The 23,283-nt window shown below is 49.3% G+C and overlaps 9 protein-coding genes across 9 annotated transcripts; 4 read left to right on the top strand and 5 right to left on the bottom strand.

The window, feature by feature from the left end:
- Nucleotides 1-48: 48 nt before the first annotated feature.
- Nucleotides 49-2,244, top strand: BO87DRAFT_407774 (ubiquitin C-terminal hydrolase 37). Its single transcript, XM_025626102.1, has 6 exons — nt 49-447; nt 520-614; nt 671-770; nt 830-1,011; nt 1,059-1,243; nt 1,303-2,244. The coding sequence occupies exons 1-6, from the start codon at nt 298-300 to the stop codon at nt 1,842-1,844; spliced, it is 1,254 nt and encodes a 417-aa protein (XP_025478640.1). The 5' UTR covers nt 49-297; the 3' UTR covers nt 1,845-2,244.
- A 723-nt stretch (nt 2,245-2,967) lies between these two features.
- On the top strand, nt 2,968-5,164 carry BO87DRAFT_377763 (putative oxysterol binding protein (Orp8)). The gene is made up of 6 exons (XM_025623631.1): nt 2,968-3,391; nt 3,489-3,565; nt 3,650-3,689; nt 3,749-3,818; nt 3,880-3,939; nt 4,004-5,164. The coding sequence occupies exons 1-6, from the start codon at nt 3,306-3,308 to the stop codon at nt 4,937-4,939; spliced, it is 1,269 nt and encodes a 422-aa protein (XP_025478639.1). The 5' UTR covers nt 2,968-3,305; the 3' UTR covers nt 4,940-5,164.
- Nucleotides 5,165-5,420: 256 nt separating this feature from the next.
- Nucleotides 5,421-9,744, bottom strand: BO87DRAFT_416990 (condensin subunit YCS4). The gene is made up of 6 exons (XM_025626783.1): nt 9,358-9,744; nt 8,758-9,269; nt 8,575-8,698; nt 8,374-8,515; nt 5,940-8,318; nt 5,421-5,867 (listed from the first exon to the last, which is right to left on the bottom strand). The coding sequence occupies exons 1-6, from the start codon at nt 9,591-9,593 to the stop codon at nt 5,694-5,696; spliced, it is 3,567 nt and encodes a 1,188-aa protein (XP_025478638.1). The 5' UTR covers nt 9,594-9,744; the 3' UTR covers nt 5,421-5,693.
- A 412-nt stretch (nt 9,745-10,156) lies between these two features.
- BO87DRAFT_337395 (serine/threonine protein kinase CDC7) lies at nt 10,157-12,170 on the top strand. The gene is made up of 4 exons (XM_025620556.1): nt 10,157-10,734; nt 10,835-11,294; nt 11,362-11,422; nt 11,477-12,170. Exons 1-4 carry the CDS (start codon nt 10,464-10,466, stop codon nt 12,158-12,160), a joined length of 1,476 nt encoding a protein of 491 aa, XP_025478637.1. The 5' UTR covers nt 10,157-10,463; the 3' UTR covers nt 12,161-12,170.
- A 91-nt stretch (nt 12,171-12,261) lies between these two features.
- Nucleotides 12,262-13,702, bottom strand: BO87DRAFT_416988 (ubiquitin-specific protease OTU1). Its single transcript, XM_025626782.1, has one exon. The coding sequence runs from the start codon at nt 13,490-13,492 to the stop codon at nt 12,506-12,508; it is 987 nt and encodes a 328-aa protein (XP_025478636.1). The 5' UTR covers nt 13,493-13,702; the 3' UTR covers nt 12,262-12,505.
- Nucleotides 13,703-13,970: 268 nt separating this feature from the next.
- BO87DRAFT_377757 (putative RSC complex subunit (RSC1)) lies at nt 13,971-17,377 on the top strand. Its single transcript, XM_025623630.1, has 6 exons — nt 13,971-14,257; nt 14,392-14,554; nt 14,626-14,694; nt 14,776-16,047; nt 16,125-16,343; nt 16,401-17,377. The coding sequence occupies exons 1-6, from the start codon at nt 14,085-14,087 to the stop codon at nt 17,118-17,120; spliced, it is 2,616 nt and encodes an 871-aa protein (XP_025478635.1). The 5' UTR covers nt 13,971-14,084; the 3' UTR covers nt 17,121-17,377.
- A 558-nt stretch (nt 17,378-17,935) lies between these two features.
- Nucleotides 17,936-19,826, bottom strand: BO87DRAFT_311087 (putative spindle poison sensitivity protein Scp3; the record flags this gene model as incomplete). The annotated part of the gene is made up of 3 exons (XM_025619525.1): nt 17,936-19,291; nt 19,394-19,530; nt 19,712-19,826. The coding sequence occupies 3 exons, from the start codon at nt 19,824-19,826 to the stop codon at nt 17,936-17,938; spliced, it is 1,608 nt and encodes a 535-aa protein (XP_025478634.1).
- A 1,714-nt stretch (nt 19,827-21,540) lies between these two features.
- BO87DRAFT_311023 (putative TBP interacting domain protein) lies at nt 21,541-22,710 on the bottom strand (the record flags this gene model as incomplete). Its single annotated transcript, XM_025619523.1, has 6 exons — nt 21,541-21,576; nt 21,642-22,051; nt 22,122-22,184; nt 22,251-22,293; nt 22,577-22,605; nt 22,665-22,710. 6 exons carry the CDS (start codon nt 22,708-22,710, stop codon nt 21,541-21,543), a joined length of 627 nt encoding a protein of 208 aa, XP_025478633.1.
- A 228-nt stretch (nt 22,711-22,938) lies between these two features.
- On the bottom strand, nt 22,939-23,276 carry BO87DRAFT_94819 (uncharacterized protein). Its single transcript, XM_025629696.1, has one exon. It carries the CDS (start codon nt 23,164-23,166, stop codon nt 22,996-22,998), a length of 171 nt encoding a protein of 56 aa, XP_025478632.1. The 5' UTR covers nt 23,167-23,276; the 3' UTR covers nt 22,939-22,995.
- Between the last annotated feature and the right edge of the window lie 7 nt (nt 23,277-23,283).

The raw sequence follows: 23,283 nt of genomic DNA, 5'->3' as shown, positions 1-23,283 counted from the left end.
GTAGTCCCCCGGTAAATGTGTTACACAGCGACTAGTCCTCCATCTTCCCTTTGATCAAGCAGGCAGGTAGCTAGTAACACGGCAAATCCTGACACGCTGGTTCCTCTAAAGTGGGCTCAGAGAGAGCCTTTCCATGCTTCTCCCTACCGTCAGTAAGACTACGGTCCATTTCTCATGATCTCTGCCCCTTCTGCATGGTGACCAGCCCTGTGGATCCATGCTTTGCTCGGTTCCCACCATTCCTCTTCCACTATCTATAACCTCCGAACTAGCTAGGGACCTACAACTACTGGCATCATGACCCATCAGGCCAAACGCCGACGGGTTGGAACCCAGCCGACTGCCACTGTAGGCAATGGCATTGAGGGTTTGGACGGTTACTACTCACCGGCATCGAAATTCGAGCAGGATTCCTGGAATGGATTCTGTGAGCTGGATTCGGAACCTGTATGGCTCTATGACCGATATTTCCATTGCTTCCCACGGTGTTGAGCGCCATGATTGATCATCTTTCTGCAGGCTCTTTTCAATGTGATGCTCCGGGAGTTCGGAGTAAAAGGGATCAAAATCCAAGAGGTCGTGTCACTTGACGAGGAGATGATGGCATTTCTGAAGTAAGTGGCACACCATGATCTAGTTTATTGATTACCAAGACCTTATACACCCACAGTAAACCCATATATGGTCTGATTTTCCTGTTCCGTTGGCGCGAGGATGATCCAGATAAGCAAGAAGCAAGCTGCCCGGAGGGCCTCTGGTTTGCTAATCAGGTCAGTCTTCCCTGTCTACAGATCTAGCCCTAGAGCTTGCCACTAACATTCTAGCCCAGACAGCCAGCAATGCTTGCGCCAGTGTGGCGCTTCTAAACATCGTCAACAACATCACCAATATCGACCTTGGGGAGAATCTACAGAGTTTCAAAGACTTTACCATGCCGTTCACACCCGCACTGAGGGGAGATGCAATAAGTAACTTCGAATTCGTCAAAAGAAAACATAATTCATTCGCCAGGTAATTGCTTCGTCCACTGGGCACTCACTTGATTAATTTGGCAGCAGGAAGATGGACATGCTTAGCTCAGACTACCATCTCAAAGCTGAGGCTACATCCAAGCGAAGTAGGCCAGCTAAGAACAAGCCCGCTGATAATAAAGCAGACGCGGGTTTTCATTTCATTGCCTTCGTCCCTGCCTTGGGTAAAGTTTGGAAGTTCGACGGCTTAGAACGTCAACCTCAGGCGCTTGGTAAGTCATGTCAAGTCTATTACGGTAACTATCTGTCACTGACTGGGCCGGATCCTTAGGCTCTTGCGCATCGGATGAAGATTGGCTGAGCCTGGTAAAGCCTGATATTCGCGCCAGAATGGAGGCATATGAAGAAGATCAGATAGAGTTTTCTATCCTGAGTGTTGCTAGAGATCCGCTCCCTGAGCTTGTCAATCAATTAGCTGCCAATGTAAGGGGCCTAGAAATCATTCAAGAGCGCTTGAGCTCATGTCCCGAGAGCTCTGCTGGTCTTGAATCCACTCTGGCGGATTCGATATACGAAAATACCATCCTGGGACCGGATGAAAGCTATGCGTTGACGAGGAAAATCATCGACCAAGTGACCGTGCATGAAAGACAAGAGAAAGAATATCGGGCATGTTCAGTGGAAGAACTTGTTCATCATCGGCAGAGGTTGGGTCATGCTCAACAGGAACTACGAGCAACAATCCGAGAAGAGCAACAGTCTCAGCAAATGGATGAGGATTATGCTGAAGGACGAAGATATGATTATGGCCCGGCTATTCGAACGTGGCTACGCTTTCTAGCACGCAAAAGGATGATAGAGGACTTGTTATGAGGACTCCATTAGAACATCCTGTTGTTCTCGTTTGCTTTGTCGTCCTTCTCCACCAAAGGGGATTGGAAGAAAAATAATGTGTGACTGTTCTACGTAGAGCGTGCCCTAGGAGCACTCCACGGCGGATGACTACATTAGCGTTGAATAGACATAAGATAGTAGTTTTGTGTCAGATGATCGTTACTGTCCGGTGACTTTGATTACTCGGTCATTGAAACTATGGAGGCTGTGGGAGGTGTCATGATATGAGGTAAAACATGGAAAGCGGAGGGAAAGTCCATACGGATGGAGTACTTACGCTTGATATATTATTGCATGTAGATAAGAAGCGAGGATGGATTTAGCTTCGTGCATGCAGTAGGAGCCAAGTGTAAGTATATCATGTGTGTAGTGTGCACAGAATAAATGAATGGGAAGCACAAAGTTTACCTACTACATAATGTTCTACTTACTCACTAGTACCTAGAGGGTACATAGGTAACTACTGTTACCTAACTAACTTACTAGTAACAAGTTAGTAAAGCCCAAGGAGGGCCGGACAAGGAGCCTCGTGATGCGCCGATTGGACGACAGCCCATTTTCGGTCTTTCTGCTTCCTTCTTTTCCATCATTATTCCAATTCGGTTCCGAATTTCCAGTCTCTCCCTGCCTTCCGCGGCCTTTCCATCTTTTCAGCAGAATGTTCCCTTACTATCTATACAGAGTAGTTACTATTAGTTAAAGTTGGCTGAGCGGCCTTTGACAGTACTACTACCATTACTACTTCTTTCCTTCACCCTCATTCCCCCCTTTTCTCTCCATGCTTCTTCGCGTCCCCTTTATCTACATGAATCAGTGGGTAATCCCCACTTCAAACAATTCAGGAGTACAAGCAAGATTCGACTAGTACTGCCAGTGCCACTGACAGTCATTATCTGCAGGCTGGCCTGCGTGACTACTTATTTGACTATTTTGTCTTGCTTTCTTCTTTATCTTAAGTAGTTAACTACTCGTTCTTTTTTATTTTAATTTTAACCCCCTTTTCTTTCTTAGTCAGTCCGTTCTTGGTCTCTCCTCTCTCCCAACCAATTGCGTGTGTCGGTGACAGTGACGTAGAAAGACAAGAGGGACGTCACCGCCTGGAAGTCAGTGCACGCGCCCGCCGCATTAATTATTCTTCTTATTATCGTTTCTCCAGCACTTTTGCGGCCTTTTTTTTGCCTTGCTTTTGTTGCTATCTCTGGCTGGTCCTCATCTGCTTGCTTATTCCCGTGCCTGTACTCGCTGTGCAAGCCTATTCTTTTTTTTTCCCTTCCCATCACTCAAGTCCTGTGATCGTCTGGGTGGCTGCCCGGTGCACACCGCAGATCTCGCTCCGACACTCAACCATCGACCCTTTTCGCCACAAGCTACGCAAAGAACACCATCTCTCTTATCCCTCCCAGATTCGCTATACTATCTCCAGACGCATAGAGTGCCATCATGTCTTCAACTACAGTCCAAGACACTCCTGAGAAGGCACCTGATGATTCTTCCAAGTTGAAGACTTTCTTGTCCATTCTCCGCAAGTACGTGGGATTTTGACATGGGCTACACCGTTGCTCACTGCCCGCCCGGTACCTCTCTCCGATAGTCTGTGCTGATAGGTCTGGATGGTCTTGCCAGGTTCGTCGGAGTAGCCGACATCGCGTCTGTTCGTTTCTCATTGCCTGCGCATCTTCTAGAACCCACACCAAATCTGGGTAAGCTGTCTCCTGTGCTATCTATCGCACGAGAGTCATCTCCCCTTCGCAGATTGCTAATATAGATCTCCTTTCCTCAATCAGAATACTGGAATTACCTAGACAGACCGGAGGCCTTTGCAAGGTCAGCAAGATAGCCTGTTCATCATTAGGGCTTGTTGTTCTCTGACATGGTTGTCACAGCATTGGTCAATCGGAAGATCCGCTGGGACGTACGCTGGAGGTTCTGAGATTCTGGTTCACCAAGGACTTGGTATACTGCCCTCATTCAAGATGCATTGTCAATCAGTGGCAGGTCATTGACCAGATCACAGAAATACATCAAAGGCAAACCATGCAAGCCGTACAATTCTACCTTGGGGGAATTCTTCAGAGTAGGTTTGAAGCGGAGCCCTCGTGGCCTAAGTTAATGGCATGTTCTGACTCGCCTGGAATTAGTGCACTTGGGAAGTAGATCAGACGCTCCCAGAAGTCTCGCCGACTCCAAAAACTTCCTCCAACGCAAAGAATAGCAGCGCAGATTCCGTCAAGATATGCTACTTAACTGAACAAACTTCTCACCACCCTCCGGTTTCGGCTTTTTTTATAGACTGCCCGGATACAGGGGTCTCGGCGCGTGGTTTCGACCAGATCAGTGCCAAGTTCACCGGCACCAGCATCCGGGTCGCTCCTGGCCAGCATAACCTGGGAATATTCGTCAACTTGGAAAACAGAGATGATGAGGAATACCACTTGACTCATCCTGCAGCACACCTTGGTGGTCTCCTCAGAGGCGCTTTGGCGATCTCTGTCTCGGACACTTGCTACATCACTTGTGCGAAGACGCGCATCAAGGTCATTTTACAGTACCTGGAGGAGGGCTGGATTGGTCGGGCGCAGAATAAGGTTGAGGGTGTGATCTTCCAGTACGATCCGGATAAGGATGTGACTACGAGAATCAAAGATGTACCCGAAGGCGATGTTCTTGCCCGGATCAGTGGCTCTTGGCATGGACAAGTTTTCTACACGTTGGCCGGTACAAACGAACCTCGGCTTTTGATCGATGTCACACCCCTTTTCCCAGTCGCGAAGACGCTGCCTCCAGAAGAGAGTCAACTATCCAACGAATCTCGCAAGTTTTGGTCCTTGGTCACCGAAGCGATCGTCGACAAAAAGTACGGCCAAGCTACCAAGCTCAAGCAAGATATCGAGGAACGACAACGACAAAAGGCCGCAGAGCGTCAGAATAAGAACGAAACGTGGCAGCCTCGTTTCTTCACCGGCGCTGTTACACCTTTGGGAAGACCCGAGCTAACAGATGAAGGGTTGAAGGTACTTGAAGGGCTACGCAGCGGTGATTATAGGTTGGACGAGAGTGTAACGAAGGGTGCATAGAGGCGTTATTTTTATAAGTCCGATTGTATATGGACGCAATCACTTGAATCTGGCGTATGCGAAGAAATTGTTTTGGCGACATATAATTAGAGGTATTCGTTTGTTCGGTCTTCCTAAACTTCTTTTGGTTGCCTCGGGATTACACCTTTGTCTGCTGTGCCTATAGGAAGAAAGCATTTAATGATTTTAGATCTCTTTTATCCAGTGGCGGGGCCAACTCGTAAATACAAGCTATTGTCAAGAAAAGTTCTACAACCGTGAAGATAGAATAGTACTGAGGGACTTACGCTCTTTCATTGGCCTCCTATCCCACCCAGCATACGGCCTACCAGGATATCTCGGACACGATTGGCGTTTCTTTTCTATTCTTTTCCAACAATTATGGCCGTTGCCAACTTACAGTAGGTGCCTTGCAGGCAGTTGGATCATCGCCGCAGCACATACAGTATGTCGATGACATTTTTGATCATTGTGAAGTTCAACAAAATATAGGGGTCATAGAAACCGAGGTCCACTGTACAATTCCATTGGGACTAGCTGCCCATCAGGCCATAAGGTTAGTCCCCCTTACATATACTAAACACGAGATAAGTAAAGGAAGAGAGGGTAAAGAAGACACAGAAAAGAAATTTAAGCACATCCATCCGTAGTTCCTTCGCAGACACCCGACCTCAAACGCCGCTGGGCCCCCATTTATGCGCCGATGTAGAGACCAAAATCCCAAGTTATCATTATGAAGCAGAATTTCATCAGCCTAGGCGTTCGCCGTGACAACTTTGTTGAATCCTGCAGTTACTGTCTTCGTTATTTCTTCATTCTTGTGAGGAAGAAGAGACAAGGCATAAGCAACATCATTCCACTGCCGCTCGGTCTCACATCTGGGAAGTCGAGCAGCCAGTTTCTCAGCTAATTGCCGGGCGTGTTTCTCCTGCGAGCGCAAAAGTGGTCAGCACATGAAGGCATAGATTATTTTATGTGAGGTGTTCCAATGGAGACTTACCTTTTCAACGAAGCCTATCAGGAATTTAACGATACGCCTCAATGAGGCCTCCTCGAGATTACGTTCAGCACTAAGAAGGCTGAACATATCAACGAAGTGGTTGTAGACTGCGTTGTCTTTGCCCGCCAGCTCAGTGAAAAACATGCGGGCAAGGTCAGCAATACGCTTATCTTCATCCTCGAGACACTTAGCCATCTCGCCCAGCTGCCCTTTGACCTTGACCTGACCGGCTAAAATAAGGAATGTAAGCGTCATGAGACAAGTGCGCTTTACCGAAGCTTCGTCATCGTTCAGTCGACGATACAAGAAGTCTGTATTTTCATCGATCAGATGGTTAAAACAAACTGCCATATCTCCTAAAGCGATCACGGCGTTACTGCGGACCGTTGGATCTTCAGAACGCTCCATGATGGTAATCAAAAGTGGCAAGTTTTTCTCGCAATAGTCTGCCGAGACACACATCAACTTGGCCATGCACAGAGTTGCCGCCGCCTGAAGGTTGCGGTCGGCATAGATGTTGCTATTCGCGCAAATTTCTGTAACCAACGGCCCAAAATTGGATAGGAGCGAATTCTCGCCGTATAGCAATTCCCGTTCTCGAATATGTGCCATGGCATCCTGAAAGTCATCTTCAGTAGTCCCACCGATGAGGTCAAGCTCATCATCTTCGGCATTGTCGTTCTTTTGGTTGGAGGTATTGGCTGTTTTGTTCTTCTCCTGTTCCGCTTTGCGGCGTTTAAAGTCAAGTTCACACAATTCAAGATGAACAATCTGCTTAATGGCAATATGACCGACAACAAAAAGAAGCTGGGATAAAGAAGTAGACGATGTTTCTTGCTTTGCTCCTTGACCTTCCGTTGAAGCCGTTTCAGGTCGTTGTTCTTCTCCGTCATCTGAAACTTTGGAAGGGGATCGTTGAAGCTGTGGCTGAAAAACGAATCTAGTTTTCCGTTTCAGTATATCAGAGCACAAAACATCTGGATGCTTTGACAGGGCATAAATAGCACCAATGGCTTGTTCCGCCACACCGTACCATTCTTTGCTATCAGATATCGATTCGACTATAGCCCCGAGCTTCGTCAAAACTGCATGGTCATTGCCCAGTTTGGGGATACCAACGTCCTTGGACTTTGCTTGGCGACCTGGCACCATTCGTCTCAATGCAATGCATGTATACTTTGCAAGCACGAGGTCAGATCTGCCCAGGCTTCCAAGGCCGATGCGCAACATTGTCTCAATTTCTTTTATGACGACCTCGGGATCTGCCAAAGCAAGCATGCCCAGGACAATTATAGCTCCTCGACGCTGCGTCTTTGATATCTCTTTCTTTTGCACACCATAGACCTGCCAGAGCTTCGCAATAACGGCAATTGAAATGTGGCCGGCCCTCATCATAGTACTCAATAGTTGTTCGAGACATGTCAGTTCAGCGGGCGTTGACCCAAACGTTAGACTGATCATGTTTCGCGCGATATAATTTGCAGCGTCATTGGGACTAAACGAATCTGGAGCCTCGAAGAAAAGTCCTTTATAGCAGTCGATCAAGTGAGTCTGAACTCCCTTGCCTTCGTCACTATTACCTTTCGTCCAGATCAGTCGCAGCATCCGCCGGATCCCGCTACGGGAGGTCTCGACCTTGTAGGCATCGAGCACGACAAAGAAGTCCATGGCCTCAATGGCCTCACTCTTGTTCCTCGACGATAAAAGCTGAGCGACCAAGCCAGATGAGGAATGAAGGACTTCGATGAACCGGATGGCTTCATTGTAATATTTTCTGGTGAGCTGTAGCCGTGCTAGCAGCTCGGAAGTAGCTGCCTGTTCAGCAGCTTTCTTGATGGCTGTGGCTTTCTCTTCCTCTGTCAACCCCGAAGCTTTAGATGGGGAGTCCTCCGGCAATTGAGTGGCATCATCCAATAATGCACTGTCAACATGCGATGCATCCGCCCCATCAAAGCCAGGTGTCTCGGGAGGTCTCAACGCATTCAGTTCAGCATCCACAGTGTCAAGTCTAGCTGACCATTCCTTGTGCGAGAGTTGCCCACCGTGCATGACACTGAAAGGGTGAGTTGATACCAGCTTTGCCAGCAATCGTATCGCATTCCGGCGCACGTTGCTGCTCTTGTCTTCTAAGCTCCTTGCTGCCAGCTCCGCCACAGCCTGGCGTCGCTTGGGGAATTTCTGTTCCAGGTCACAAATCCTCATGTAAACCTGGATAGCTCTGCACCGACAGTAAGGATTGATATCCAGAAAGCGCTCTTCAAGCACATCGAAGAATGCGTTGATCTGCGTTTTGTAGTTGTCACTCCGCTCCTCTTGCCGGCTTAGATCGGCGATGAGATTCCCGCAGACTTCGATTACTGCACAACGAAGGGTGTATGACTATAGAATATTAGATACTCAGTAACTGGCACGATGGGAGAGTGTGCGTAATCACCTCGCTGTCCAGCTGTTTAGCCAAAAGAGTCATTTGCTTGATGATAAGTCGTGGGGCCAGCTCTGAGAGTTTCACAATGAACGCTGACACCGACTTAGGACCGCGTGTGTCATTAGAATTGAATTCTTTGTTTCCAAGTTCCCTAACAAACGTAAGCCGGAAGTGTTCCTGAGGACATACAAGTTAAAGTATGCTACGTACTTCAGTATTTCATCCGAGAGCTGAGGATAATCATATTGTTCTGCCAAGATATGCAAGAACTCCGCCATAGGTTCTGAGAGGTGCTCAAAATATGTCAAGCTCTGTACGATGGAGGTCTGGGCACCTATCTGGTGAGTTAGTTATTGGGTTCCTACCTCAGTTAGCTGACTCAGAGCAACTTACCGAATGCATGGCCGTGGTGCTTAACTGCGATGCAAAGAACCTTAAATGCATGCATCCGAATGCTCATACTCTTGACGCGTTGTTCGCTTTCGAGGATAAGGTAAATCGAGCGGGTGAACAGATTGATGAATGTATCACGGTCAGATGTCGTCAGAAATATTCTGCTGAGTTTAAGCTTCATCACCTTGCACATCGTCTCCATCGAGATCTGAATCTGCGCGGTCCAGTCCCAGTTTCCATCTTTGGCGTTCGTTTTAGATCTGGCTGATTTCCCTGCGCCCCTGCGGGCGGGTACAGGCTCTGTGGGCTTTTCTGCAGCTTTGACCTCTACGGCACTAAGAGCCCATTGGAGAAGAAACCCATACATTTCCAAGAGCTGCTTGTGATGCTGTATGCCATCCTGCTCATCGGATTCAAGCTCCCCATGTATTATGTCCGCTTCGACCGATAAGCCGGAAACGATTAAATCAAGAAGCTTGCTGAGAGACCTAGTGGGGGAAAACGAGCAATACCTGCGCAAATAAGGGGATTTAGAAACATTTCTACAGATAATGAAGACATCCTGAGGATGAGAGGAACATATCAGGGGACAGGACGCACTTCAACAGAAACTGCAGCGAATCGAAAGAAGACGATCGGGCCAGTCCTTCTGGGTTTTCCGCGACCGCATCAACGATGGGATTCAAGACATTGTCAATCAGAGCGCTAGACAGTTGGTCCGGATCGGTCTCGCAGTCGAGCAGCTCTGGATCAGCATCGGGAGTAGGGACAGAGGCCGGGTCGCTCAGATAGTGTTTCAGCGACTCGTTTATGTCGAATTGAATTCGGTCCTCCATGATCGGCCACTGCGAGGGTTATCCCCGAAGGGCATGTAGCTTTATCAAAAGCGATGAGGTCAAGAGGCGTGTTGCGAAAGCAATATATGTGTAGGTAGCGAGCCGGAAGGAGGGGGTTGTTGAATTGGGGGGGATGTTGGAGGGGAAGGAGAGCCGCAGGGAAGAAATGACGGGCGGCGGGCTTCATTTGTTTGTATCTTTCCCTTTCGGTAGGTGGTTGTGAGGCGGCGGGGGCTGAGGGTTGCGTACCAGTAAATTATGTCACACGCTTCAACCCTCAATAATTACACTCTCGCGCCGCTATCCCGTATTGTAGCAGGTCTTAAGAAATATAAATTACAGCATTACAACCAACATATACTGCAAACGGCTACCAGTACACCAGCAACATGTAATCTGATAGGTTTGCTTCAGACCCTTCCGCTTTGTGGTTGTTTCCTGTCAATACTTGTAATATGAAAATTACGTTCATATGATTCATGTAACTACAAACGAGTAAACAAACAAGTCTGGTTCCTGGTGCGGCGGTTTTGCATGCTGCTTGGAGCATCTTTGGATTGTTGCTGGAAAACAGTGGGAGCGACGACCGACTCCCCTCACCACAACACTACAACAGGACTGGGGCTTCTCCTCATACCTATCCACACGTGTATGTGCGCGTGCGCGACTTGATCTAGCAATACCACCCTGCACTCATTCGCATATCTCCATAACCTCACGCCTTCCTTTCCTTCCTGAAGCACGACTATATCATTTTCAGTCTTATTGCACCTGTTTTGTCGTGTTGCTGCCAGGTTCTGCTGATCAAGCTATCACTCAGTGATCTTCCCTGCTAGTCTGTAACAGCCCTTCCAAGCGGTCCTCATTGCGATGTCCGCTCTTCATGCAGTTCCTACCGATACCTTCGGCATACAGCAACCTGTCGCTGCGACCCAAGGCCCCAAATATGTTAGAGAGGACAGTGCAGCCACAGATAGTGATGGATCGATAGAGCAAATTCGAGAAGAGGTGGAGTACGAGGAGGGTGACGCTCAAGACAAAGAGGATGTTGATGAATCAGTGAAAGAAGATATGAGAAAACTCGAGGACACATTCCCCGGCATATCTGATAGATTTCGGCTGTTGAATAGAATCGGAGAAGGTATAGTGCAGCCGATTAACTTGCCCTTGGCTGTGTCCTCCCACATAGTAGCTGCTTCTACTTGCACCGACGGACTGACCGGCTGGCCATGGGTTTACAGGTACCTTTTCCACCGTGTACAAAGCAGAGGACCTCTTGTACGACCACTATGAAAACGACTGGGACACTTTCCAAGGCAACCACACGGACAGTTGGACGGACCAACCGTCTAAAAGACGCCGGGTGGAAGGTGATAACGGCCGCTCGATTCCCGTCAAACGAAGGAAGCCACGGTTCGTTGCATTGAAAAAGATCTATGTGACTAGTAGTCCCCATCGCATTCAAAATGAACTTGAGCTACTACATGATCTTCGGGGTTGCCGATCAGTATGCCCGTTAATCACGGCTTTCCGCTACCAGGATCAAGTTGTGGCCGTTCTACCCTTCTTCCCACACACCGACTTTCGCATTCAGTATCGCACATTCCTGGTTGCTGATATGCGACATTATTTCCGGTCACTGTTCACTGCACTGCACTCCGTCCATAAACATAACATTCTCCATCGCGATATCAAGCCAACGTAAGGACTACGCGCTATTCCACCATGTCTTCGATACTTGCCGGATGCTAACTTATAGCCTTGGCAGTAATTTCCTCTATAATCCTGATCTTCGAGAAGGCGTGTTAGTCGATTTCGGGCTTGCAGAAGTGAGTAGATCCACTGGTCATACGAGGCGACAACATACTGACTTGCGGTCATAGCGTGAGGGTTCTGAGTACACAGGTACCTGCCTGTGCGCAAATGCAGCTTACATACGCCGTAGTAGATATAACCACAGTTATCACAGCACTCATTGTTCACCGACGACATTATCAGCTGGCTATCCTAAGAACGACTCACGACCATCAAGGCGCGCTAATCGAGCAGGAACGCGTGGGTTTCGTGCACCTGAAGTCCTCTTCAAGTGCACTTCTCAGACAACCAAAATAGATATGTGGTCCGCCGGCGTCATTCTCTTGACCCTACTTGGACGCCGCTTTCCTTTTTTTAACTCGGCTGATGATGTTGACGCTATGATTGAGATGGCGAGTATCTTCGGCACTCGACGCATGAAAGCTGCTGCAGCCATGCATGGACAGATATTCGAAACAAATATCCCGACCATCGGTGAAAAGGGGTATAGCTGGGAGAAACTTGTGAAATGGGCCAGCTGTGTCGAAGAGCTAACTGAAAGTGAGAAACAGGCCACTCGATTACTGGCTGGCCTCATGGAGCTGGATCCCTACAAGCGCCTCAGTGCCAAGGAAGCCCTACAACATGAGTTTTTCACTGACCCTATAGACCATGATGTGGAGTGGGGAGGGGACCCCGACGATAGCGCAGACACTGGGGAAGAAGATGAGGATAAGGATGATGGAGAAGTGGACGAAGTAGCAATGATATAGAGCTCCCGAGCCAATGTATGATAATGACTCCTGGTTTGATGATAATAAAATAACCTCTAACCTACTATTTGCGATCGCTTTATTATTAAACGGACATTTTCAAAGGATGGTTCCTTGGGTCCAGGCGATATATTCTCTAGCAAGTACAATTACTGAACGAGGGAGCCAGGAAAGACATGTAGACTGAAGAACTGATTCATTTAGCCGCACTGAAAGTAGGGGATACCCGACCTCTAAGTCTAGTAATTTAGGAGTTGCGGCTTTCACCAACAGCCACATTATAATATTTATAGTGTCGTATATATCTTGGAAGATGGATGCTCACCCAGCTAGCACAGGTTCTGTTCAGCCAGCCTCGCCGAAATCAACATGTCCTGTTTGTTCGGCGTGTTGCGTAGCACCTCTCTCTCCGACGAATGTCCCTCCGCACGTATTGCAACGAAGACGAAACCCAGCTGTGTCAGTGTAGTAATGCCTGGTTTGCAGAACCTGACAGAGTTCCTGCGACTTCTCGAGTACCAATGGATCTGCAGCGTCGAAGACTTTTGTATCAAAGTCAGGAGGCACATCTGAGTGGGTATAGGGCGGACTAGAAGGCGACAAAGCGATTGTATCGTAGTGGATTCCCGAATAGACCACGATACACCGCATCGGGGCGCCTTCGTTAAAGCGATCGATGCGAAGGGTCTGCACATCTATGGAGCATATTTCAATGTCGAAATGCTTGCTCAGAATGCTCAGCTCAATACCACCACCCCAAGAGTCCTCATTCTGGATCCAGCGGCAGTATTCATCCGGCTTCTTTTCCAATACTGCCTCAGTATAAAGGTCTGGGTGCGCTTGGATTGTTTGCGCAACAACAGATCGTAATTCGGTCATGGCATCTACTCCTCCCATAGTCGCACTACTCACTGCACGAAAGAGACAAGAGTTGTCATCGGGCATGATTCGGAGAACGAAGGTTCCGCTATGGTCAGGCGAGGGGACCTCCGGCGGATCATCAGAACCCTTCTTATGTGTGCTGCCTACAACTGGCGCTTTCAGCGGCGAATCTGCCGCTTGAGGTTCGTTCTTTAGCGGGGTATGAGCCGAGTTCTCTTGCTGTGTGACGATAAGTTGTTCCCCGTTCAGGGTAATGTCAAGATCTGCTAGTTTCTGCTTCGAAGGAAGCGCGCCTAGCACCAAGGGCTTGATATCTGGATATCCATATTTTACATCGTACGCCGTCAGCCCCGTTTTCTCCGTGATTTGGTGCCGGAGGTCGTCGACAGTTGCATCTGCATCCAGCGTGACGGTGGACTGTCCCGCCGGACCGCGAATCCGGATCCTCATTCTCCCTTGTGACGTAGTATCGCGAACGCTAGCGGGGTGGTGGATTGGTAAAGGAGTGTATATAGATATAGATTCTGGAGGGTGTGCGAAAGATATTCAGAGTCCAGTAATCTGCTTCAAGAACAGTTGCTGCAGTCGGGGTGATTGATAAACACTGGGGGGAAGACAATTGACCAGCAATCGAACCCGGCACCTGAACAATCGGGGGAGGGTTTATCTCCGCCGCAGGAGGAGCGATAGTAATAATGCCTGACCGCGGCGGAGGCGGGCAAGTGGCGGTGCAGCCTGGAAGTAAGGTATGTTAGTATGTATATTGTATGTATATGTAATAAAACAAGGACGCTTATTATACGTAGTATGTAATATTACACGTATCGTCACAGACTCTTGAAGCTACCTGATGAGTCAGCATAGTTGCTGCGCGAATCTCGTCCTTGTGCGCTTTTGCGCTCATTGTACTCCTGTTCGCACCCCAGATCTGCTCCCGCTGTCGATGTGCTCGACTGACAGGATATCTTGAAATCAAGACTGACGAGTGGGTTTGGGCCCTGATCTGCGTGCCGTTTCTTGCGTGGCCGCGGCCGTCTACAGTATGGAACCGGAGCCGTCGCAAGCGCAACCTCAACCTGCTCCTGAGGAACCGGTCAAGTCGATCGAGAACGATGGCCAGACCGACGGTCAGGCTCCCACCGATGGGATCACAGATGATCAATGGAGGTCAATGATGAATGTGGTTTTGGCTATCTATGAATTCAGAGAAGAGGAGTAAGTTCTCCAATCCCCTTGTCCTGCGGGTTGGACCCCGGAGGAGATTCGCCGCGCTGAGTCGCATTCTGTCCGAGGCTGGATCGTGTCCCTCAATTCAGACTGACAATCCCCTTCTTCCCCACGGGTTGCAGTGGCCATGATCCATCAAGACTGTTCCAGCGAAGCGTCAACAAACGCAATGTTCCCGATTATTACGATATCATCAAGGAGCCTATGGCTCTAAGCATTCTTAAACAGAAGATCAACAAGCGCGAGTATAAGAGCTTCTCGGAGTTCGTGCGCGACTGTGCCCTAGTATGTTGCATCACTTTGGCTCTTTCGCCATCCGGGGTTCATAGTTCGCTTACGTCAATCCTGTTCGCTAGATCCCTCACAATGCGCAAACCTACAACCGCCCCAAATCCCAAGCGTACGAAGATGCGCTCGTGATAAAGGTCTGTAGAAACTCGGGCTCTACTTTCGGCTATTGATGCGTTCATGTTCAGTTTCGCTGACTGCAACTTTGACAACAAAAGGATGTCTTCATTGCCGAGTTTCGAAAACTGGTTGATCAAGGGATCATCACTGCAGAAGAGGCTGAACTTCCCGATCTGGGGGAAATCCCCGAGGCCGATCCTCTTCCCGAGGAAGAGGAAGAGGAAGACGAGGATGAAGAAGACGAAGAGGATGAGGAAGATTCGGATGATGAGAGCCGACGGAAGAAGAAAAAGGGCCCTCGTCCGGGTGGTAAACGGGACGGTGGCAAAGATGACGGTCAAAAGTCGAACGATCCCGAACTGAGGAAGAAACGTGGACGACCACCGCGTGTTGATACCCCGATGGAGGCTAGAATCAAAGCTGTCTTAAAGGGTATTCGGAAGCTGAAGGGCCCTGGTAGCCAACTCAAGGTGCGACATTTCGAGCGATTGCCCGACAAGGCCACCTACCCGGACTATTACATGGAAATCAGAGAACCCATTGCTATCGACATTATCAAGCGGAAGTCGAAGCGGAAGAAGTACAATTCCGTGGACCATTTCATGAGAGACATGGACCTCATGTTTAACAACGCAAAGGCCTACAACCAGCCAGAGAGTCAAATCTATAAGGATGCGGTTGACTTGCAATTGGAAGCACGCAAACTGGCGGAGCACGAGAAGAAGAAGCCGGACAGTGAATACTTGATGGAGGATGGACGCTTGCCCCTCCCGGATGGCATCCTGCACAAGAGCGAGCTGTGGAAGGTTGGCGACTGGGTACATATTCAGAACCCGAATGACGTGACGAAACCCATTGTCGCCCAGATTTACCGCACATGGCAGGATTCTGAGGGTGAGAAATGGATCAACGCTTGTTGGTACTATCGCCCCGAGCAAACTGTCCATCACTTCGAGAAGCATTTCTACCCCAATGAAGTGGTCAAGACTGGTCAATATCGTGATCACCGGGTGGAGGAGATTGTGGATCGTTGCTTCGTGATGTTCTTCACTCGCTATAATCGTGGTCGACCCCGAGGTCTTCCGCCCGACAAAGATGTCTACGTCTGCGAGGCTCGGTACAATGAAGAGAAGCATAAACTGAACAAGATTAAAACGTGGGCGAGTTGTCTCCCCGATGAAGTCAGGGAAAAGGACTACGAGATGGATTTGTTTGATGCTCCCCGAAGGATCAAGAAGATCCCCAGCCCAATCAAGCATTTGCTGAAGAGCGATGCGAAGGAGACCGATGACCTGCCCAAACCGACTTGGGGGGCCGAGAATGCTCCTCCTGTCGTCGGTGCAGTTCATCGCCGCCCTCGAGATGAGAACGTAAGCTTTTCCAAACCCCTTCCCCCCTCTTCCACTGCTGGTTATTGGCATCACTGACAGGATCTACGCTTTACCAGGAATCTCCTCCTCCAGAACCAACCCCGTCACCACCTCCGTCCCTACCACCACCAACCTTGCCCCCAGCTCCACCTCGACAGCCATCGATCCCTCAGTCGTCTGGACGGCCCAGTATAGACAATCAAAGCACCGGCGTGACGGCTGGAACTGTGGCGGCGGTCCGATCCCCAGCTGCACCTATTCCTCCGGCCCAGAGCTCACCGGCACCAGCTCCTCCGGTAAATTTCCATCAACCCCAGATTCCCCCAACCCAGGCTTATCAGCCTGCCTTGCAGAAGCGTGCTAGCGCATTCGTCCCTCAAACACCTCACCCGGCTACCTACCAAACGTCGGCTATGTCTCACCCATACGCGGCCGCTCAACAAACACCATATAACGCATATTCTGGCGGCCGGTTGCCGGTTCCTCCCATGGGAATGTACAATCCCAACGCTCCTCGTCCGATCGAAGTCTTCCATTTGAGCGATTCTGCGAATGCTGCCATCCCGGCCGACATACGTGAACAGTTCCACTGTGATGATCAGGGTCGCGTGCTATTCTTCTCCAGCCCGCCGCTTGATGTAGTCCCATCCGTTCAGCAAAAGCTAGGCCATTCACTCAAATATCTAGCTGCCAAAGAGGAGCGGAGAAGGTTGGTGGAGGCCAAGAAGCGCAAAGAGATGGATGAACAGGCCGAGCGAGAAGCAGATGCTAAGCGACAGCGAGCTGACATTGAGACAACTCTCGCCGCTCGGGTGGACGCTCTGACAACTAGGGCCGTGGAGAATTTGACGTCCCAGATCACGCAGGGCACAGGTCAGCTTTACGAAATCCTGTATCAGGACCAGGCGGAAAGTATCCGACAGGCAGATGCCAAAGCTCACGAACAAAGGCTTCTTGCCGACCACATGTCCCAGCAGGAAACCGCGCGGATATTGGCAAACTCGCAGCCGCCGAGCTACATCAGCCTTAAAGGTAACGCCATGTACCTGAGCGACATTGGACCTAAAGCTTGATTTGTTGCGAAGGAACTGTCTTGAATCGACTACGGCTTAATTCCCTCGAATGCTCAGTGAGACAAAGACTGCCCACTGGATTGCCACGAGCTAGGTAGGATGAGGGTACAACCACGGAACTTGCTTTGGACGGATGGCGATGTCGTCGTCTTCATCATCATCCTCGATAGCCTCTTGTTACCCGACCAAACTCAATCGTAGAAGAATTTTGTTCGTCAAGTCCATGTTCTCATGTATAGTAGTACGTTAAATGCAGTCGATGTTTTCTTTTAGGAAGGTCACTCCGTTATAACTTCGTATATATGTGTCACAACCTACATCTTTACCCTCCTAGCAATCCATCTGTGCTTGTCAGAATGCAACAGCACAGTGTCAGTGTAGACTTGTCTACGAGGTGGAGACATAAGCTATATTCGGATCATGGAAAGAAGTGGTCTTTCGCAACCTGATCTACCAAGAGTGCGTGTCCAAAACAAGTTCCCCAAATCGGTCTAAAAGCCCGCAATATGCAAAAAGACAGAAGATTAATAAGAAAGAGGAAAGAGGGCTGTTGTATAACTCCTGGAGATCGCTGAACTGTTCTATGCAAAATGCCCTCCAATAGCGCCGAAGCCTAGAGCACTCGGTATATCCTTTTTAATGATGACGATGACTTATGGACATTATCATGGACTGGTACCAACCTGTGGTGCTTTTTTTGTTTTCCCTTTGCCCTTTTTTGTTATCATATGCTTTTGGTTTTTCCCCTCGTATATTGTATACATGCAGTAGCAATGGCCGAGTATTGGGTCCAGACCAGTATTCTTCAGCTAAATTTATGGCTGGAACCCAGAGTTACTCGTCGGTGTTGAGACGTCGTCGTCATTGGAATCAGCCTTGTGTGGACTCCAAGAAGCGCTGTTTCGCTTATTATTCTCCTCTTCTTCCATGGAGAAGACCAGGTCGCCCTGTTCCTCATCAATCTTGCTAGTGCTAACTGGAGATGAGACGGTCCGGTCAAGGCGGCTGCTGGCACCCACAGATGATGAATGACGAGCCGAGCCAGGGTGCAGAGAGACGCTGCTTAACTGTTGCGAGATCATTGACATCGATGACTGATGAGATGGACTCCGGCTACCAATTGGGCCTAAGCTGGGGCTGGTTCCCAGGTTGAGAGAAGATTCGCGAAGGGGAGATCCAATGTGAGTAAGCGAGGTGCCGTGGACATCTTCCTCCTTTCTCTGTCGCTGTTTGGCAAACAGAGCGCCGAAACGAGATGGGCTAGAGGCAAGAGGCGATCCAACTTTTGAGAAACTTGTCCCACTCATGCCCAGTCCACTAAGATCGTGGTCAGTGCGCGACAAACGCCGAAGTCGCTCCTGCGGTGTCAAAACGTCGTCATGCAGATTCATCGGCAAGTAATCTTCCTCCATTGGGAAATTGCTTTCATCCCAGTCATCCAACGCAGTGGGCCGAGGAACGCTAGCAGAGAACACTCGTGATTTTATAGGCCGCTGGGAGTGTAGGAACCGTGGTCCGATACTGTCATTGAGAAGATCAGGCGGTGATGAACCGATGAAAGAGGAAGATGGCTTTCTCAAGTCATTGGGGCCGTAAGCTGTATCCCGAAGATTCCGCAGTGCATCTGACGGCGCAGCGCCCATCCGCTGCGCTGGCGGAGACAACTCCAGTCCGAATTTGGAGGGCACAGAGGCCGCAACCGGGCCATAACGAGCGGCGTGAGAGATCCCCTGGCTATCAAAAGATGCAGGAAGTGGGGCATCAAGTGCAGTTAAATGATGATGATGGCTTGGCGACATGGGGAAGCGCAGATCGTCAACTGGTGAGCCGTACTTTGAGCCAGCATCCGAGACCAATCCAGTATCAATGGTAGGGATGGCATCATAAGGGGGTTGCTGTTGCTGCTGTTGCTGTTGCGCATGCAACGCAGTATATTCATCCTGGGGTGGCATCTGAGAGCTATACCGGGGATCATGGCCATTCAGTCGTTGTTGGGAAAGAACCGAGTTCGTCAGCGCGGAGTCCTGGTTGACATAGGCCTGTGGGTTGACACGCCCACCCAGATTCAGATGACTTCCTCCCATTGCCATTCCCGGACTGGGACGATTGACTCGGCGACCATCGGGTAGAATATGCGCCAGTGCACACTTTGCTCCAAATTTACAGTTTCCCTATAATTGTCCCCAAATGCGGTCAGCCCCATGTGGTATCAGGGTCGATTGAGCATAGCTCGGTGCAAGGAACAAACGGTCATGATATCACCAATTCCATACCTTCGTGAAGTACTTGCAGGGCGCATAATCGATCGCAGCATCGGTAGAATGGAGGAAGGGACATGCCGGCCCGGCCTGGCAAGCTCCTTGACGGAAAAACTTGCAAGGCACATGCTTGGTGTCTGCGCGACAGTTGCCTTCAAGTCAGCATTCAATCAAGACTCGTGGTAAATGGGACGAGTAGCCATGGAGACGAGCGGGACGAGCGTGAGAGAGACCGTCTGGAGTGCAGAGGAATCGACCAGTCTCGCGTGCCAGTGCGAAGCGGCCGGGGTTGGTGGCGGAGGCAGAGAACGAGAAAGATAGGAGACAACATACTGCTCTGGTTAGGAGGGCTGCGGGCAGCCATGTCGAAGCCCGAGACGTTGCGGGAATGGCCGTTCTGGAGAGCCTGTGGGCCGGAGGGGACCGGGAGAGGAGCGCGGCTTTTCATCTCACCCGATACACGGGGTGGAGGACGAGCAGCGTGAGAGGACGAGGAGGAGGAAGAGGAAGAAGAAGGAAGGGGTTGCGGAGGTGGAGGATTGCGAGAAGCCGACAGCTGCATCGCCAGAAAGAGCAGCAGCAGCAGCAGTTGGCAGTAGTAGCAGTAGTAGTAGCAGCGAACGAGATTAGCGGCGTTGGGTTCGGCGGCGGCAGAAGACGGCGGGCGGCGAAGAGCACAAAAATCCGGAGGGGTTTATCGGGAAGGAGGAGGGGGGCGAGATTTCCACGGCTTGGTTTTTGCTGGTGGGGATGATGGATGATGGATGATGGGATGAGGAGGAGAGAAGATCACCGAAAAGTAGAGTGAGAGAGAAGCCACGCCTGCTTTGGCGGTGTAGTCGCAAAGTGAATTAATTAAATCAATAGTTATAGTTCACTTGAAGGGGGTTTTTTCTGTTTCACTTCTCTAGATTGTGAACAATTAGTTCTCAAGTCTCAAGTCTCCGTTTTCCAATCTCCCGACCGGTTGGGAATGCTTACACCTCTCGTTTTAGTACGTATGTACGTAGTAGTTGCCCGATTGCCTCCAAAACCTTTGAGATATTTTTTTTTAGTTTATGTCAGGCAGAATCTTGCAATCAATTTAGTCCTATCGAAATTCTTGAAACAAAATGAAATGTTGACTTTTCGAGTGAATAATAATGAATAGCTTCAGGAGAAAGAGAGCGGGCAGACTTCTACTCTAAAGAGGGAGAGAGGGAAAACACATGGACGGTGATTAAGAAAGCTGCAACTATTTAGTTATTTAGTTTCAAATACTCTCAATCTTGAATTTCTGATCGTTTTTTACCCTCCCCACTAATTTTCCCTTTTTACTGTCCTCCCCCCTCTTTCTCTTCTACCTTTCCACCATACACCCTCCTCTCCTCCTCCTCACCCTTCTCTAGTACGATCTCCACATATCTCTCCATACAGTACAATCCGGAAATCCAATTGCTGGACATTCATGCTGGCTACTACAATGGAAGATTTACGTCCATCACCCAACATCACTTCACGCCTTGTCTCTTTGTGCCAAAACAACGCAGGGCCCTGGGCGCATGACGGTCTCCCGATGCAGAAAGGCAAACCGGCGTCAAAAGCCTCCCTGGTGGCGTCAGATCGAGTCTGCAACAGCTCCTGACTGTGTCGCATGCTTCCTTCCTCCCCCTCAGTTGACAGCCCCATGCTTCACTGTTCCTTGTTGAATCATGAAGATCATCCAATTATTCGTTCGGATGACACCTGTCGGATTGTTCATCTGATCGTCCCCCTAACCCCCATCTTGCGGCCCTAGCTTTTTGCCTCAAAGCAGCTCCCCGGCCTAGGCTGTTTAGCTCTCCTCGGGTTCTGCTCGTCAAATCACACCCTCCTGATCCCGCGCAGGGCGGAGCGGCTTCCGACCAAGCAGATAGATATCTAGTCCTCGCTATCGGATCGTCCCCACACTCTCACGTTGTAGCTGGTGGCACAACATCTGCATCTTTTCCGTACCATGTACCATGTACTGTGTACTCCGTAAACCTTTCAAATGCCCGATTGAGCAATAGTAATTTCCATTGAATTAAATCACGGGTCATACAGTGTATAGTATCAATGGCCATAGGAAGATTCAGGATTGTGGACCAGTGTTTGCTTGTGACCAGGTCGAACAGGTAGACCTCTGCCTCTCAATTTCATCATCACTGGAGAAATGGTCCCTCCAATCCCAGATTCTCCTTCACCTCGACATCGTCAGCGTGTCTCAATATCAATGCAGACCAGTGGTGTTCATCCATCTTACCCATAGTTCTTCTCGGCCCATGTCGTCGGGCACAACTTCCGAACACATCCGCCATAGATCGCGACAAATCCGACCGCGCACCTTGGCCTGATTCTGCCAATGTTTCCAGTCTCTTTCAGCATCCACTTTTACCTGCACGGGTACAGTCCCTGCGTCGCTCCCTCGCGCCTGCACCAGGCGTGCACGGATTGCCTCATGTTCTTGCTCAAACTGACCAACATCCCGTCGAAGTTCGGAGAGCAAGGGTCTTGCACAGATGGTTGCTAGCTCCGCTCGCGTCTTTTTCTCTGCAGCTTCGAGACTGGTTACTTGCTCCTGCAGTTTCTCAGCCTGCTCATCCAACGCTGCAATGATCTCGGGCGTCACTTCGGTGGACGTCTCCTGGAGGGCGTGATATACTATCTGTTTCCCTAATGTATCGCGAATCAATTTTTCCATCCCATTGCATATTTATCCTTATATTGCTTGTGGTCTGCTTACCAGCAGCCCGTCCTTCAATTTGTTTATTCTGATGTAGTTCCCGTAGAGCTTTCGCAGCGTGTGCTATCATATATACAGCTTTAGCATGTAAGTCTCACAAAGGTCTCGCCTTGGTAAAACGGAGCCTACCTTTGGTAATCCTATTGTGCAGATTCACCGAAAGCTCGGTAGCCTGCTGTACATCAGCCGTGGAAGACCTTTCCCTACCTTCCTTTATTACCATCATTGATATCATGATGGAAACCAACCGAATAAGGACGACTGTCTCGTTGACAGCCCACAACTTATTAGTTAAATGAACAATGCCCACCAGCCTAATCAACTGAGTGGAAGAGATCTATACTTTTGTTTTCCTATCAAGCAAGCACGGTCAACAATTACAAGATTCCTCAGAGCAAGCAGACTAGCAAATGGTGCAGTAAGCTCACGGAGATACTCAAGCACTAATGCAGAACCATCAGGAGCAGCGGCTTTTCCAGATTCACTTTGTTAGCTGTGCATAAGCCAGCTCAACTGTAGTTCCAAAGATTGTGAGTTGCTCACATCCGGAACCCAGCTGCTTCTCATTTTTCGCCTTTCTCTGGGCCATGGAGAGGTCGGATTGCGTTGCTCGGATTCTGGCGAGCAAGATTGAAGAGAGACTTGGGAAGGATAAACCAAGATATGATATGTGGGATTCAGCGAATGATACTAGGTCAGTTGTATGCCTGGATCATCACGTGGGCCACACGACAGGGCTCTCATCTGAAAATGGAAGGTAGTGGATTAAAATTATCTAGGAAAAAAAAAAAGAAATCTGTTGCCTTCAGGCAGGCTGAACACGCGAGCTGAAATTGTGGAGGGGCCAGAAGAGAAAGGACAGACAAAGGCCTGGTCATGCTGCAAGATACTTGGTCCTACGCCGCTGCATGTAAATCATGATACCGAAACAAAACATCACATCCAAGAGCAAACTGGAGTAAAAAAGGGAAGATTCAGGACAACAGGGTGAACGACATATGCAATCCTTAGATGGCCTAAGACACGGGAAGAAAACACTATGCATCTTCTCGTCTACTGACCATCCAATTTTCCAACACTCCAAACCATCTACATTAATAGATCCTGTACGCAAGGGAGAAGTAAAAAATATAATAAAGAAGAACCCACTCCCCAAATTTTT

The sequence above is a fragment of the Aspergillus neoniger genome (genome assembly GCF_003184625.1).
Source record: "Aspergillus neoniger CBS 115656 unplaced genomic scaffold BO87scaffold_21, whole genome shotgun sequence".
NCBI classification, from domain to species: domain Eukaryota; kingdom Fungi; phylum Ascomycota; class Eurotiomycetes; order Eurotiales; family Aspergillaceae; genus Aspergillus; species Aspergillus neoniger.
This window is presented reverse-complemented; position numbering and strand designations above follow the sequence as displayed.